The 18,261-nt window shown below is 39.2% G+C and overlaps 1 protein-coding gene across 6 annotated transcripts; it reads right to left on the bottom strand.

Moving 5' to 3' along the window:
* Positions 1-6,051: 6,051 nt before the first annotated feature.
* On the bottom strand, positions 6,052-17,710 carry herpud1 (homocysteine inducible ER protein with ubiquitin like domain 1). Of its 6 annotated transcripts, none has more exons than XM_062961602.1 (8): positions 17,471-17,710; positions 12,544-12,621; positions 12,362-12,436; positions 11,432-11,550; positions 10,268-10,384; positions 9,398-9,742; positions 8,366-8,471; positions 6,052-7,568 (listed from the first exon to the last, which is right to left on the bottom strand). In XM_062961602.1, the coding sequence occupies exons 1-8, from the start codon at positions 17,636-17,638 to the stop codon at positions 7,407-7,409; spliced, it is 1,170 nt and encodes a 389-aa protein (XP_062817672.1). In that variant the 5' UTR covers positions 17,639-17,710; the 3' UTR covers positions 6,052-7,406. The 6 variants fall into 6 exon arrangements, with proteins under 6 accessions (XP_062817672.1, XP_062817674.1, XP_062817673.1 ...); XM_062961604.1 differs by having other exon boundaries at positions 12,362-12,433; XM_062961603.1 differs by having other exon boundaries at positions 6,052-7,565; positions 17,471-17,709.
* Positions 17,711-18,261: the final 551 nt, after the last annotated feature.

Below are 18,261 nucleotides of genomic sequence, written 5' to 3'. Positions count from 1 at the left end.
TGCCTGTAAGTAAATAATCATAAGCATAAGCATAATAATGTAATGGTTATAACTGTTTAATACTTCCAATGCTGAATCTTATTTTAACGTTTGTACGTTTTTAGGTTTTAAATTGCATATTCTATTGTTCTTAGTCTTGTTTTAGAGAGATAAAGCATAATAACAACAACAACAACAACAACAACAACAGCCCAGGAGCAAGCAATCAAAACAAATGCAATTAAGGCCAAGATCAAAAAATCAGCTAATAACCCAAAAAGCAGACAGTGCAAGAAAGCCGATGAAACCATTGATCATATCCTCAGCTGCTGTAAGAAAATTGCACAGACAGACTACAAACAGAGGCACAACTATGTGGCCCAAATGATTCATTGGAACTTATGTCACAAGTACCACCTGCCAGTAGTAAAGAACTGGTGGGATTATAAACCTGCAAAGGTAGTGGAAAATGTACACGTAAAAATACTGTGGGACTTTCGAATCCAGACTGACAATGTTCTGGAACACAACACACCAGACCTCACGGTTGTGGAAAAGAAAAAAGTTTGGATTATTGATGTCGCCATCCCAAGTGACAGTCGAATTGACAAAAAACAACAAGAAAAAATTCAACCATTATCAAGACCTCAAGATCGAACTGCAAAGGCTCTGGCAAAAACCAATACAGGTGGTCCCAGTGGTGATCGGCACACTGGGTGCTGTGCCAAAAGATCTCAGCCAGCATTTGGAAACAATAAACGTTGACAAAAAAAATTCTTGAGTGCAGGGATATATAGGGGTGCAAATATGCACATTTTAGGTTCAAAATCGGATTTTAAGCTCACTTTTTTAACACATATATTTTGGCATGCACTTTCAGCAAATGTTGTTTCACCACTTTTATCCCGGTTTCTTCCACATTTTAGGCCCCCCAGAATGTACTTGGCAATTATCAGCTACCATTTTGAGCTGACAATGAATCCATTCCAGGCTTTAAAAGATCTATCTATGGCAGGGGTCCCCAAACTAAGGCCCGGGGGCCGGATGCGGCCCTCCGAGGTCATTTACCTGTCCCCCATCCTCAGTTTTATAATATATTGTATATACATATAATATTGATAATATTATAACGTAATACCATATAACACTAATAAGAATACCACATAATAATATTAATTATATATTCTATATTACGTATAATATTACTCATAATATTACAGTATAGTGGTATAGTTCAATATAGTAATATATAATGCTAATATTGTGCTATGCTAATAATATAATATATTGTATGTACATATAATTTGTAAGCCACTCTGAGTCCCCTTTGGGGTGAGAAGGGTGTGATACAAATGTAGTCAATAAATGCAGTCAATAAATAAATAACACATGAATAAATTTTAGACTTAGGCTCACCCAAAGTCTGAAATGACTTGAAGGCACACAACAACAACAACAACAACAACCTTAATTAACTTGACTATCTCATTGGCCAGAAGCAGGACCACACTTCCCATTGAAATCCTGAGAAATGTATGTTGGTTAAAATTGTTTTTATTTTTAAATATTGTATTGTTCTTCTTCTTGTTGTTGGTTTTTGCACAACAAATAAGACATGTGCAGTGTGCATCGGAATTTGTATTTATTTATTTTTTCAAATGATAATCCGGCCCCTCAAGAGTCTGAAGGATTGTGGCTTAAAAAGTTTGGGGACCCCTGATCTATGGTGATGAATATATTTTGGAGGTAGAGTTCGGTAGGGCTCGGGCTGTGGCGCAGGCTGGAGAGCAGCTGCAATGAATCACTGCAATGAATCACTCTGACCAGGAGGTCATGAGTTCGAGGCCGCTCGGAGCCTATGTTTGTTTGTCTTTGTTCTATGTTATATGGCATTGAATGTTTGCCTATATGTGTAATGTGATCCGCCCTGAGTCCCCTTCGGGGTGAGAAAGAAGGGCGGAATATAAATACTGTAAATCTATATATATAAAAGAGTAATGGCATCACGGCGACCCACAAAACAACAAAACTACAGGCCACCCAACCTCGAAATTTGACAACACAACCCATCATCCACGCCTCTAGGTTGATACAACAAAAAGAAAAGAAAAATAAAGTCCTAATTAGGGAGAGAGGAATAATTGCTTTTATCCAATTGCTGCCAGTTAGAAGGCTAAGCTCCTCCAACTTGGTCTCCTAGCAACCCAATAAAAAATATTAAAAACCCTAAAAAAATAATACAATAAAATACTATAATAACAGAAAATAACTAAAAATAATACAAGAAAATAATAAAATATAATAAATAAAAATATAACTTACAATAAAATTAATTTTAAAAAATGCAAATAACGTCAAATAAAAATTACACAACAATTTTTAACCAATACCACCACCACTTTGCCACAGCAACGCGTGGCCGGGCACAGCTAGTAAATAAATAAATGTGTTGTCGAAGGCTTTCATGGCCGGGATCACAGGGTTGTTATATATTCACAGATATATATTCTTTCCTTTCCTTAATTAGTTTATCCATACCTCACAACCTCTGAGGATGCCTGCCATAGATGTGGGCGAAACGTCAGGAGAGAATACTTCTGGAACATGGCCACAAAGCCCGAAAGACATACAACAACCCAAATAAATAAATAATAGTATCTCGGAGAGTTCCTTTAACCTGTGGAGGTGAATAAAACAACATACAAGATACATGTACATATATTGTTGATGCAATGAATTATGTATGGAATAGAAGAATATGTAATGTACTGAGGTAGTGATGTATTTCAAGAAAATTAATAAAATTTTATAAAAAAAAAAACCTGTGGAATAAACTCTGGACTAGACTCACAGCCCCACTGACACGGAGGCCACGTCTTCCAGCCTGGATCCATAAACCCAACAATTGCCCATTTGTAGAAACCACAGTGTCTATTATTTTAGAACAGGCAGAGCAGACCTCCTTGGGGACGTCAAACGGGAACGCTATGTTATCCTGCTCAAATCCCAGACACACGTTTCCCTCAACATACACAAAAAGGCAGTAAAAGGGAGTGTCCGCAGGAGCCAATAAAACGACTGATACTTGGGGCCAAGACTTCATTGTTACCAAGCAATCTGTTTCCTGAGATAGTTGCTTCAAGTACTGGAAAAAAGATCATTCTCTACCCCTTCTGTATCTTGAGGTTGGTTATGACAGAGATCACACAAATCAGAGCCATGTCCTAAGAAGGTTTGCCAGCCTGGATTGTTGTATTGTCTCCTAGCTTTTAGAAAGGCTATGGCTTTGGAAGCAGGCCTTTGATAAATAGCGCAGGGCAATAATTTCACCTGGAAATTGTGCAGTGCATTATGGAACGGCTTAGGCCCTGTCTTTGGATGACGTGTCTTATACTGGAATGTATTTTAATTATGCTTTTATGTCTGTATCTGTTAGGAATTCCTCTTCTTCAGAAGAGGAAGGGGAGCAGGAAAGTGTTCATGAATCTGAGTTTGAGTTGGAATCTGAGGAGATTTTGCAAGTACCCACATTTCAGGAGAGGTGAAAGGAAACAGAGCAGAGACATCATTCAGCTAGAATAGTTGCCAGAAATGCAGCTGAGTAATTAGGAAATGTCCTAGCAACTGTGAGGGGACTCAGGGCTATAAAGCAGAAGCAGGTGCAGCCAGCTCTTGCTGGTAACAAACTGACTCTTTGTTCCCGTTGTGCCTGCTTCAAGTCTGCATCTGGGAAACTTCTCCTAAGGGTTTATTGTTGTTTCTTTTTCTGAAGTAAGACTATTTGATTTGGGAATTTAACAGAGACTAAGAACTGTGTTTACCTTAAGACTTCCTTGCTTCCTTTTGCATTATTCCACTGAATGTGCTGTGCTGTACTTTATGTTTTGCTGAAGTAAAGCAGTTTTCATTTACTTACCACAGTGTTTTAAGGCTGTTCTTGAAAGACAAAACAGGACAGTATCAATTTTTAATAATTCTATTTCATGTTTGTGTTTTATGCCTAAGGCACTGCACAAATGCCATTTGTAAGCCACCTTGAGTTCCCCTCGGGGTAGAGAAAGGCAGGATATAAATATAGTAAATAAATAATAAATAAATTTACGGACCTACTACCAAGACTCTTCCTTGGGAAGACAATCAGACCCACAGGTCACAAGGGATCGCCTATGATGACCACTGGATTAAGAACTGCATTCACCCTGAACATTCAACTAACAGTGGACTCCTATCAGTGGGAAGGTGACAATTGTGCTTCCTTCGGTCATGCACAAAATGTGCACTTAATACCTTGGAACAGACAAACCCTGCTTCTGTCCCAGTTTGGCACAGAGAGTCCTTTCTTCATCCTCTCCTCCCACTTCTTCAGCTGCTTTTAAAATGTTCCAGTCTTGTAGATGCTTCCCAGGATTAGAAGTACAGTGTTCCCTCACTACTTCACGGTTCACTTTTTGCGGATTCGCTGTTTCGCGGTTTTCCAATAAATTCTAAAACAATATTATAAATAATAAAAATTTACAATTTACAGCCTAGGGAAGGGAGGAAGGAGAAGCCAAAGGGAGAGAAAAGGAGCCCAAGCGGCAACGGGAGGAGAAGGAGGCGATTTATCAACACATGATTGATTGATAAAGACTTAAAATAATGTATAACTACTAAAATAATGTAGAAATATTAAAATAGAGTGTCCCTACTTGCAGATTTTCACTTATTGCAGGTGGTCCTGGAACATAACCCCCGCGATAAGTGAGGGAACACTGTACATTACTACCTCCAACCAAGAGATGTTTTGACAATTTTTTGCTGGAAGCGGCGGCACATTTTTCCCAATGTCTGCTTACAAATCTTAGCAAGAAAAGAGCTTGCCAAGGTGGCTTTTGTGACTGTGCTCACTTCGGCAGCACATAAGAGTCTCGCTTATCCAACATAAATGGGCCAGCAGAATGTTGGATAAGTGAAAATGTTAGATAATAAGGAGGGCCTAAGGAAAAGCCTATTAAACATCAAATTACATTATGATTTTACAAATTAAGTGCCAAAACATCATATTTTACAACTAATCGACAGAAAAAGCAGTCCAATACACAGTAACGTTACGTAGTAGTTACTGTATTTACAAATTTAGCATCAAAACATCTCAATGTATTGGAAACATTGAATACAAAAACATTGTCTACTAAAAGGCTAACTGTGTTGGATACTACAGAACGTTGGATAAGTGGACGTTGGATAAGCGAGTCTACTGTATACTAAAATTGGAACGATGCAGAGGTGGCTTTTGTGACTATGCTGCATCTGCAACTTGGCGGCTAAAAAACAACAGACCCTAAGAAGCTTTTGGAGAACATACATATTATCACAGAGAGCAGCTGGCCAGCTTGGGCAGCCCAAAGAGCAATTACCCATCTGAAGACAAAACTAGGATAATTAGTTATCCTGATAGCACTGGAATGCAAATACATTGTGCAACAACAGCAACAACTTGCTGTTTCAAATTCCAAACTGGCTGCATTGCTCCGTCTAGTGGTTGCAATGTTGAAATTCACCTTGCGCTGGATCACGCCTTTGAATGCAGTTGTATGGGCAAACTTGGGCCCTCCGGGTGTTTTGGACTTCAACTCCCACAATTCCTAACAGCCTACTGTTAGGAATTGTGGGAGTTGAAGTCCAAAACACCCGGAGGGCCCAAGTTTGCCAGTGCCTGATCTATACACACAATAAAAGGGAAAATACCACTTACACAGACAAGCTCCTGCCTCCACAAACAGCTATAGTTCCCACAACTCAGGAGACACCAATGGCCTCCCTCCAATGACATTGCAGGTTATAGTGAGCACCATAAAAATGTCCAAGAACCCATATATAAAAACCCACTTGCCTAGTTTCCAACAGACATCATAATCTCTGAGGATGCCTGTCATAGATGTGGGTGAAATATCAGGAGAGAATGCTTCTGGAGCATGGCCATACAGCCCAGAAAACACAGCAATCCAGTGATTCCAGCCTTCGACAACACAAGATGCTCATTTATGCCAACTGTTTATCTGAATCCTATCCTGGTACTAAGAAAAGAGTCCGTTAGCAGTATATGACTTTTAATAAAATTAAGCCATCATATATTAAACTTTTTATGACAATATACAAGAAAGGTCTGCAGACAGTTCTCTGTACAAGTAAAATTTACAATATACATTAGATATGAATGGGAGGTTCAGTTTCATGATCTAAAATGGTGAAAATACAATTTCAGTATCTTTTTTTGGGGAGCAGATTACATACACAAGAAAACGGTCCCTATATGCAGGTGGTCTAAGGAAATGATCCCTGAGCAGCAAAGATTCCCATTGCAAACTCATGGCATGTTTTGGAAGGAGGCATAGGCCAAAGAGGAGCGGAAAGAGATGCATTTTAACTGCCTCTAAAAAAGACCAAGGAGCAAAGGAAAATATCTCAGTACAGCTGCCAGCTATTTTAAAGATGATTCCAAAGGCACTAAATCATCATATCATACTTATAAAAGCCACAAGCTTTAAAACGCACATGAAAGTAAGCACACATTCTTTCCCTCCCCTTACAGAACTCCATGCATTTCTTTAAAAAATTATAATCCACCGGGAAAATAAGTATATTCCCTCACAAAGAATTGAAGGTTTTTTTCTATTTGCACCTATGCATCCAACCCAAAAGCATTATTTTGCAGAGGCAGGACTGGAAGACGTCTTCAACATATAATCCGTCTGCAGTGTAATTGCAAAGATGGAAGTTTAAGGCTATGGCGTCAGAGAGAAAAGCATTTTCTCCAACTCTTCAGCACACAGAACCCCCTTCAGTTTGTGACACAAATATATATTTTTTACTATATTCCACTGAATGCAGAATCTTTCTTACAGGAATACCAGGGAATGTTCAGCATTTACAGAAGTGCTCCATGTAAGACTCAAGACATCTGGACTCAACTGGTGACAGAAAAACAGCCCTTGTTCTCAACCCGGAGAAAAATTCTGATAAGGAATGGTTTCTTCTGTTGGAAGCTATTTTCATCCACTGGGAGGAAACAATGTGGTCGCTTTGTCTTTGGCATACATTCTCCCTGTAAAATCCTTACCATATATATCTAAATTCACTGGCTGCATTAGATAATACACTCAGTGTATTTAAAGAATATGAGGATATATTCCAAAAGGAATAGTCACACTGGCAGAAGCGATTGGCTTCTCTGCCTCTGGTCCACTTGTGGCTTTACTTGCATTAAGTAAAGAATTACACATTGTCATAGATCCTGTTTTATGCATCGACTTGGGGGACCAGCCTGTTTTGACTTGTGTCATGTTCCTCTTCGGTATTCTTTTGGCTGACAACACCAGGCAGCTTTGGCCTCCCAGCTTAGGTCCAGTATCTAAGTGCGGTCATTTGATTCGTAAGGAAGAGACCAGTCAGTTTTCCACCGCAGGAGGGCCCTCCGGCAAAAGCGAGGCAAAGAAGGTCCTGATAAAGAGCCAGGCGGTGCTCGCAAAGGAAGGGGCAACTGGCTGTGTTTCGGGTACAACGTCCACTGCGTCAGCTTCCTCTGGTCTGCCCACATTTTCTCCTTGCTGCTGATCCAGGAAAAATAAAAAAAAATTAAATATTTCTGACAAGTCTTAACTAGATATTTTTAATTACAAAAATGTGAGTCAAGCACTGAAAGGGTTCAATAAGCTAGTTAGTGAGTCAAAGCTAGTGTCGTCCTGAGGAGTGTGAGAGAAGACCTTGTGTGTAAAGCTCCAGTGTGAAGGCTGCTGTGTGTAAAGCTATTGTGTTATGGAAACCTTGTAAGGTAAAGGTTTTCCCCTGACATTAAGTCTAGTCGTGTCCTACTCTTGAGGGTTGATGCCCATCTCCATTTCTAAGCCGAAGAGCCAGCGTTGTCCATAGACACCTCCAAGGTCATGTGGCCACTGGCATGACTGTATGGAGCGCTGTTACCTTCCTGCCGGAGCTGTACCTATTGATCTACTCACATCTGCATGTTTTCGAACTGCTGGGTTGGCAGAAGCTGAGGTTAACAGTAGGCGCTCACTCCACTCCCCAGATTCAAACCTTTGGCTTTTTGGTCCACAAGTTTAGCAGCTCAGCGCTTTAACAAGCTGTGCCACCAGGGGCCCCCATTTTTTCTTTTTATAAATACTGCAACCATATTATCCATCTATCTGTCTGTCTGTCTATAATAAAAGTTAGTGTTTGTATACTGATCAAAACCAAACTTGGCACATAGAGCCCCCATGACCTAATTCTATATCCTGATGCTGTTTGGAGGGGGATGGACCATGGACAATGGGACTTGCATATGGGAGTTGTAAACGTTTAGAAAAATGAAGCTTATGACTGAAAGCACAACCCAACAGGAACCCACCTGCAAGTTATTGTTTTGGTCTTGGTTAACCGCTGCTTCAGGTGGAATGTTGTTCTGAGCAGGCTGAACTGGCCCTCGCCTGAATGGAAACCAGCCCACATGGTGCCTAGGAAGATAAACCATTATTTATTAGCTATCTCCTCGAGGCTTTAAGAATAAAGCTATGGGGATGCAATTCCGATCGTCCGAGGTGCTGTGGCTTCTGAGAGAGCTCTCCTGACTCCATGACCACATTATTTATTAATTATTCCTCCGAGGCTTTAAGAATACATTCTAGGCAATTATACAATGAACACACACTGAGAGATGACTATGAAAATTGAAGTAGCCTATTTCTGAGAGACTTTGGCATGAAGAACCTCTGCTTGACTAGTTTCCGACATACCTCACAACCTCTGAGGATGCCTGCCATAGATGCAGGCGAAATGTCAGGAAAGAATGCTTCTGGAACATGGCTAGACAGCCCGGAAAACTCACAGCAAGTCATAGTCATAATACATCCACAGAAGCATGTATTAAAACATACACATATTGAAATACATGTAAAAAGCTCAAACACAATAAACATAGAATGTGATTTTAAAATTCATAAATGAGGAGAGTACCTGGGGAGACACGCTGCCCAGTAATTGAAGGAAAAGCTGTGTTTTTTGAGCACAACACTCAGATCACCCATTTAGTTCCAGCAACAGAACCGTGGTCACTGTAATTTCACTAAGAGGAGACTCTTCAAAGTTCAATCATTACAAGAATCTATCTTGAGATGGGCTCATTTCCATTGCTCAAAGTACAAATCTACTGCACATCAGTCAAATAACTATTCCTTTCCCTTTTTCTTTCTGCCAGAAGACACAGCTGGCCTTGCTAGATAAGTTGACAGCTAATCTGCCCTCTCAATATCAAAATTCAAATGATGTGAACTTGCAGTATTTTCTTTATGAATTGAAAGGGGGCTATGGGGCTGCAACTTGTGATCAATACATCCCACATGATGCTCAAAAGAAAAACAAGCTCCACTGTCCAGATACTTACAGATACATCAGAAGGGTGCCCACCAGCACCATAACAAGCCGGCTCATGCTGGAGTAGAAATACACAATATTGACGAAAACGTAGAAGAGGGTGGCAGAATAAAGCCAGTCCAGCCAGTCCCGATGGGCCTCCTCCTCTTCTTCCATCAGGGCCCCGCCCTGGGCGTTCACACGGAGATTGGGATTGACACCCAGGTTGGCCGGAGCAGGGGCGTTGGGATTCCCGGGTTGGTTTCCAACAGGAAAAGGGTCAGGAAGGGGAGCAGGTGCTGCCACCGGGGCGACTGGGATCTCTTGCGTGCTTCGTGTGGAGGAGGCATCGTTGGACGCAGCATTGGCAGCCATGCTGTACAGAAAGTAAGAAGAAATGAGATTAACTTCGAAGGAATGTAAATACTTTGCCAGGGAAAGGGTGTGCCGCGAGCAGAAGTCAAATAATGTAATGCTGTTTGGGCATAACCACAGTTTTAAGTAAACACAGTAGAGCTAGGAATGCATCTCCTGCCAATATAGGTGTCTTCCTGTAGTGATAAAATAACAACAATGGAAGGCCAAGTCTTTTAAACTTCATTTGCTAAAAAAATTAATCTGGCTGGCTGGTAGTCTGCTACAGCCTTGAACATGTTACCAGGAAAGGTGGGGTATAAATAAATCAATATAACCAATCTATTCATAACAAAGTAATCAATCACCTGTACGTTTTTAAGACTAAATTTGCTTCAGAGAGTGCTCAGACATTCATGTAGCCATTGAAATATTTGAGAAGGTTAAGACTTAATACCATATGGCATTTCAGTCTCATTGAGAACAGTAGCCATCAGCTCAGACACTGGACTCTCAATAAAACATGGCAAGGCAAAGTACAACTTACTATTGCATATAATATTGTCTGGCATAAATCTGATGGAACCAGAACTGCAGCATTCGGTATGTTGCATAAGAGTAGCCAGGGTTCATGCCTTGAAATGGAATCTGTGTCGGTGGAGATCTAGTACAAAAGCAAACATAAAAAGATTTTATCAGAACAGGTCTGCTGGTATTCTCCCCCGTTCCCAGATAATTTTAGATGTACTGCAAGGAAGTTTATGTGCTTCAGCTTCAGGGCAAGAATTTCGCAGATATGTTGTCAAAGGTTTTCATGGCCGGAATCACTGGGTTGCTGTGAGTTTTTCAGGTTGTATTGGCCATGTTCCAGAAGGATTCTCTCCTGATGTTTCGCCCACATCTATAGCAGGCATCTTCAGAGGTCTGTTGGAAACTAGGCAAGTGGGGTTTATATATCTGAGGAATAATGTCCAGGGTGGGAGAAAGAACTTTTGTCTGTTTGAGGCAAGTGTGAGCGCTGCAATTGGCCAGCTTGATTTGCGTTGAATGGCCTTAGAGATTCAAAGTCTGGCTGCTTACTGCCCAAGGGAATCCTTTGTTGGGAGGTGTTAACTGGCCCTGATTGTTTGTCTAGAACTCCCATTTTTCTGAATGTTATTCTCTATTTATTGTCTTGATTTTAGAGTTTTTTAAAAAAATACTGGTAGCCAGATTTTGTTCATTTTCATGGTTTCCTTCTTTCTGTTAAATTGTCCTCATACTTGTGGATTTCAATGGCTTCTCTGTGTAGTCTGACATGGTGGTTGTTACAAGTGGTCCAGCATTTCTGTGTTGTCAAATAATATGCTTGGAGAAAATGGCCTGATGTCAAACATTAAGGTCCCATCTAACCTTCCTCGACCAGGAATGTCTCCTCCTGTTTCTCATCTAATCTGCCCATTTTCTCTGTCCTTTTTTCTTGAGCTTTCTTTTAACAACAGTTTAAAGGAAAAGGAAGAATTCCCCCCACTTTCACTGCTATTTCTTACAGTTTCATTCAAACTAGAGTGAAAAGGAAGCCTCATGGAAGATGTGCATTTTTTTTAGCACATCCTGCCAGGAGCTTTGGCTTCTGGCAAGTATCATTCCAGAGATATACACATGCAAGTGCAAGCATTTAAGGGGCAACTCAAGGCATAACCAAGTCACTCAGCTTTCATCACATACATACCGATCACCAGCATCTCCTGCTGGATGAGGCTGGTTGCAAACATTTCCACTCTGACTCCATGCAGAGACTAAAGGATGTACAGGGCTAGATGGAACGGGCTGGCGCTCAGTATCTGCAGTCTGAATAAACAGAGAAAACTAGAGATTTATAAACCTGCTTTCATGAAGATATTCCACAGTTAAAAATAGAATAATATAATAATAAACTTTATTTCTAGACTGCCCTCTTCCCCCAAAGGGATTCAGGGAAGTTAGCATACATATAAACGGCAAACACATTCAATGCCACAACTACTTCACTTAGTATCAAAGGTATAAAATGATGATACCATACTCATTATAATAAAAATTCCAAATTAGAAAAAACAATACATTTAAACAGGACACTCAGTAAAAACATTGCAGAGTGAGCGTATACCTGGACCGAATTAAATGACCAAGTATGGAGTGTGAGATGAAACACTTCCAGCGCAATGCAAAGCAAGTTTTAGCACAGTCTGTTTCATCACTTAAGGCAGGTTATGTTAAATCCCCAAAAAAGAGATATGACAGTTCCTGAGTTTAGTAACTGCAACAAATGTAGATTTGCTGTTGATAATTCTAACTTCCAATAAGCATCACAACAGAGGCCCCACAAACACAACAAAATTATTCTTCCCTTTGGTCCCCAACTACTCAACCATTTCTTGTTAATTTTATGGCTCTTAAAGACTCATGATATGGCTAACATGTTTTCCAGGATCTAACTAGAGGCATGTGCCAAAGAAGAAAAATCTTGGACTTGTATCCAAAACAATCATGTTGCTCTTACAAGGCTGCACTGACACTTTTCAAAATAACCATCAGTAGACAATCCTCCAATCACTCTAGGTTTCCTGATGTCTAGTTTGAAATGAGTGAGCTAGAAGTATAATTGACTGCTTATTAATACCTTAGTGTCAGCCTCTTGCATTTTTGGTTGATTCTTTACATTGCACACCAGGTGTAGAACATGCACCATCTCCTGCTGAAAATGAAACAAAGTAAGGTTTCAAGAAAGGTTTTGGTCGTTTACATTTACTTGATGTTGCTCCACTTCTACCCAAAGCAATGCTAGTACCAAACAGGACATACCTTACTGAAAACTTCTTGCAAGCACAGATGGTCATGCAAAAGCTTCCCGGAATAAATCAACCTCTGAGTGTCTTCAGGCTTTAAAAGAAAACAGGAAACAGTGGTCAAAAGCCAGTCTCGGTTGACTCGAGCAGAGGATTCATGTTTTCGTTCTTTGCAAATACATAACATGATTTGGAACTTCATCTTCAACATACCTAGACTCAAAAAATGGACTGTACACAGAGCTGACTCTCCCATCTTCCCAATTATAACCAGATTTTACAATAAAGACTTTATTTATGCTTCAGACCAAACAATAGTTACCTATGACAGATTGACATGCATGCCCATCTGAGGTAACATCAAGACTGATATCTATGTTAATCTCTGGTATCAGTTAGGATCCCCATTACATAACTCCTTTCTTCTACTGATAGCTGTCAACATAACACTTTCTGTAAGACCATTTCAACATTGTATGTATGTACATTGCAATTATTAATACATATAGTCCTCAAGTTATGGACAAGTAAGTTCTGCAAGTTTGTTCTTAGGTTTTTCACTATGAATTTTACATTTATATTCTGTTTGTTGTGCAATATTTCTTGTTCCATATATTTCAATAGGTGTATTTTATAGAAATATGCTTTATTATGTGCTTTTAATTGAACATATTTTATTATTATGATGTATTTACACTATGCTGTGCTCTGCCTCAAGCCGTAAGGAAAGACAGGTAATACATAAAAATATTATTATTTATGGAACATATGTTATTATGATGTATTTAAACTATGTTGTGCCCTGCCTCGAGCAGTAAGGAGAGACAGGCACTACAAAAATTAAGATTTTTTTTCTTATAAATTGACTTGTCTTTTGAAATTACTGTACTACAATCAAAGGACTTCTGACCATTAATGTCAAATGACACATGACTCTATTTGCCACAGGATTATACCTGAGGCAGGCTGGAATAACGGTTATAGTGTCAGACGATGCCTCTGGAGAACAGGTTTCGAATCTTGCCGACAGGTGATCCTATCACACCTGTGATAAGATCGCCTTACGGTCCATCACAAGTTGAAAAACAACCTGAAGGCACCCAGCAGCAATGTAACAAATGCTTCAAGTATAACAAAAGATTTCCAAGGACAAGTGTCAACAGACATAAATCAAGAGCTATATGGAGGTAAGACAAAACCCTCCATACTTTATTTTCTGTTTGGCAATAAAACAGCAGAATTCTCTGCTCAAAGATTAATCAGTGACTAGGAAGCTGTGTCTGGTTACATAACTCGTTTGCTGATGTGGAGCGGGCGTTTCACCCTGTGCCTTTGTGCAAGGCAATGCAACAGTGGGGTTGACACAAGCAACACATCACCATGTGGCACTAAGCAGAAGGAAAAAAACAGAGAAAGGAACCTTTGCTGCTGTGTAGTGTTATACCATAATTATGCTAACCGTTTGTAATGGTTTTAGGCATGTTTAACCATGTTTTTAACAATCTACGTTTAGTTCTATTTTAATGTATCTATGTTGTAAGTTTTAAATTGTACTGCTTTTAGTGTTGTAAGTTGCTTTGAGTCTAGTTTTAAGAGAGGAAAGCAGGATACAATGTAATGCATTATCATTTGAAAAATCTGTTCCTGGTGTGAAAGTGTTATTTCCTGTTTGATTGTGTGGTATTTAATTTGAAAGTAATTGTTATGAACCAGAAACTTTGTTTATACAGCTTCCATTTTTAATCTTTCATGTGCCATTGTTTAACCTTTCAACGTGCAATTTTTAACCTTTCAACATGCAGTTTTTAACCTTTCAACGTGCAATTTTAACCTTTCAACGCGCAATTTTTAACCTTTCAACGTGCAATTTTAACCTTTCAACGCGCAATTTTTAACCTTTCAATGCACAATTTTTTAACCTTTTGTGCAGATCACAAAAAAAAAAGTTTTGGCAGTTTATAATAAACATTTCCTATGTTTTTATGATAGAACCAATTAAGTAATGACATTTATAACCCAGGAACAAAAATCTTGTTACATAGTGTTATTGCTGTTGTTATTTGGTCATGTGTGGCTCTATATTAGCCCTAGACCCTACATCTTCAAGCCGGCCCGTTTACGTTGGATAAGCGAGATTCTACTGTATATATACATACAATATATTATATTACGTGACTATATTGCAATATTATTAGTAATATTGCATGTTATATAAATAAACAATAATAGTGAATTATAATAATTATTACGTTGTATTACATCATAATATTATTATTAATATTACATGTACAGTAGAGTCTCACTTATCCAAGCTTCGCTTATTCAAGCTTCTGGATTATCCAAGCCATTTTTGTAGTCAATGTTTTCAATATATCATGATATTTTGGTGTTAAATTCGTAAATACAGTAATTACAACATAACATTACTGCGTATTGAACTACTTTTTCTGTCCAATTTGTTGTATAACATGATGTTTTGGAGCTTAATTTGTAAAATCATAACCTAATTTGATGTTTAATAGGCTTTTCCTTAATCCCTCCTTATTATCCAAGATATTCGCTTATCTAAGCTTCTGCTGGCCCGTTTATTTATTTATTTATTTCTTCACTTCTACCCCGCCCTTCTCACCCATCAGGGGACTCAGGGCGGCTTACAATATAAACATACACATCAAAAAACAAAACAAAAATAGTTTACATCAGATTTAAAATCCATCGAGATTAAAAATTACAATAAAATTAAGAGTATACATTAAAAATATACATAATTATACATTTAAATATACATTTAAGGCACTTTTCATGTCCAGGTGGGGTCATGTCCAGGTTTAGTTTGGATAAGTGAGACTCTACTGCAGGGGTACTCAAACTTTTTAAGCCGAGGGCTGGTCCACAATCCTTCAGACTGTTGAGGGGCTGGATTATCATTTGAAAAAAATACAAACAAATTCCGATGCACACTGCTTGTGTCTTATTTGTAGTGCAAAAACAACAACAATGAAAGAACAATACAATATTTAAAAATAAAAACAATTTTAACAAACATACATTTATCAGGATTTCAATGGGAAGTGTGGTCCTGCTTCTGGCCAATGAGATAGTCAAGTTAATTAGGGTTGTTGTTGTTGTTGTGCGCCTTCAAGTCATTTCAGACTTTGGGTGAGCCTAAGTCTAAAATTTATTTATTTATTATTTACTGCATTTATTTACTACATTTGTATCACACCCTTCTCACCCCAAAGGGGACTCAGAGTGGCTTACAAATTATATGTACATACAATATATTATATTATTAGCATAGCACAATATTAGCATTATATATTACTATATTGAACTATACCACTATACTGTAATATTATTAGTAATATTATATGTAACATAGAATATATAATTAATATTATTATATGGTATTATCATTAGTGTTATATTGTATTACATTATAATATTATTATCAATATTATATGTATATACAATATATTATATTATAAAACTGAGGGCGGGGGCCAGGTAAATGACCTCGGAGGGCCGCATCCGGCCCCCGGGCCTTAGTTTGGGGACCCCTGCTCTACTGTATGTACAATATATTATAATATAGTAACATAACTAAATAAAAATATTTTCTACCTCCAAACCATGGACTAACTATAACGCCCAGAACGCCCCTCAAAAAAGAGAAAACTCTCCAGAATCTTTTTGCAACCTTTTCCTCTACTATTATTATTATTACTAGCTGTGCCCGGCCACGCATTGCTGTGGCGTTGTCTGGTGGTGTTGGTGAGAAATTGTTGAGGTAGTGGTGGTATTGAATGTCTGTTGTATGGTTGTCTTTATGTTTAGTATGCACACTGAAGTGGATTATATGGCAGTGTGGAGTCAAGATAATCCAGTTCAAAGCAGATAATCTAAGATTATAAATGGGTTATATAGCTGTGTAGAAGGGCCTTGAGTCTACACTGCCATATAATCCAGTTAAAATCTGATAATCTGTGGAAGAGGCCTAAGTGAGGCTTAACTGTGCCTGTCCCCTGGGCTGAGGAGGTTGCTAGGAGACCAAGTGGGCAGAGCTTAGCCTTCAAAGTGGCAGCAATTGGATAAAAACTATTATTCCTCTCCCTGTAATTAGGACTTTATTTTTTCTTTTCTTTTTGTTGTATCAACCTAGAACCGTGAATGATGGGTTGTGTTGTCAAATTTTGAGGTTGGGGGGCCTGTAGTTTTGTTGTTTTGTCCGCTGCCCTGATGCCATCACTCTTTTATATATATACTAGCTGTGCCCGGCCACGCGTTGCTGTGGCAAAGTGGTGGTGGTATTGGTTAAAAATTGTTGTGTAATTTTTATTTGACGTTATTTGTATTTTTTAATTAATTTTATTGTAAGTTATCTTTTTATTTATTATATTTTATTATTTTCTTGTATTATTTTTAGTTATTTTCTGTTATTATAGTATTTTATTGTATTAATTTTTTAGTGCTTTTAATTATTTTTTAGTGTTTATTATTATTTTTTATTGGGTTGCTAGGAGACCAAGTTGGAGGAGCTTAGCCTTCTAACTGGCAGCAATTGGATAAAAGCAATTATTCCTCTCCCTCTAATTAGGACTTTATTTTTCCTTTCTTTTTGTTGTATCAACCTAGAGGCGTGGATGATGGGTTGTGTTGTTAAATTTCGAGATTGGGGGGCCTGTAGTTTTGTTGTTTTGTGGGTCGCCGTGATGCCATCACTCTTTTATATATATAGAAGATAGATATTATATTTGCTACCTTTAAGTCCTGAGGGAACTATAACTTCCAGGCGCCCTCCCAAAAGGAGAGATTATGGGACTCAAAAAGACGTCCACCCCAAAAGATGTCAATCCCAGAGGATTCTGGGAGCTGTAGTCCCCCCCCCCCCCCCAGGCTGTTTTGCCCAAAATGACACCAAGCAAAGAATTACATCCGGGTACCGAAGCGCTTAAAGGCCTCACCGGGGCCTCCGGGTGCAGGCGGCGGAGCTCGGCCTTGAGGCGTCGGACGCTCCAGGAGCGCCGGGCGGAGAGAGGCAGGTCCGAATGGCGCTGCGCGGGGCTCCGGACCAGGAGGGAGACCAGGCCTGAGGCCTCGCCGGGCTCCATGGCGAAACAGTAGCCGACTCCTCTCTTCTTCGTCGCTGATGACGACAGCGCGAAATCACACCGCGGAAGGCGCCTTATATAGACTCGGGTTGGCCCCGCCCCCCGCGCGCGAGACCTCGCTGTTGGCCTTCGCGGATTGGCCAGCGAGGCGGGACGTGGGCCAATCAGGAGAGGAAGGGGCGGGAAAGAAAGTACGCGGACAAGTGGGCGGAGCCAGAGCCCCAGCCGAGTTGCTGTCCATCTCCTCGGCGTTACTTTTGCCGTTACTTAACGTTACATGTCTGGGGAAAAGAGATGAAGACATATTTGTTATGAACAGTGTTATATAATATGATATATATTATTAATACTAATACAGTAGAGTCTCACTTATCCAAGCTAAACGGGCCGGCAGAAGCTTGGATAAGAGAATATCTTGGATAATAAGGAGGGATTAAGGAAAAGCCTATTAAACATCAAATTAGGTTATGATTTTACAAATTAAGCACCAAAACTTCATGTTATACAACAAATTTGACAGAAAAAGTAGTTCAGTACGCAGTAATGTTATGTTGTAATTACTGTATTTATGAATTTAGCACCAAAATATCACGATATATTGAAAACATTGACTACAAAAATGG

Source organism: Anolis carolinensis, unplaced genomic scaffold, assembly GCF_035594765.1.
Source record: "Anolis carolinensis isolate JA03-04 unplaced genomic scaffold, rAnoCar3.1.pri scaffold_9, whole genome shotgun sequence".
In the NCBI taxonomy this organism is placed as follows: domain Eukaryota; kingdom Metazoa; phylum Chordata; class Lepidosauria; order Squamata; family Dactyloidae; genus Anolis; species Anolis carolinensis.
This window is presented reverse-complemented; position numbering and strand designations above follow the sequence as displayed.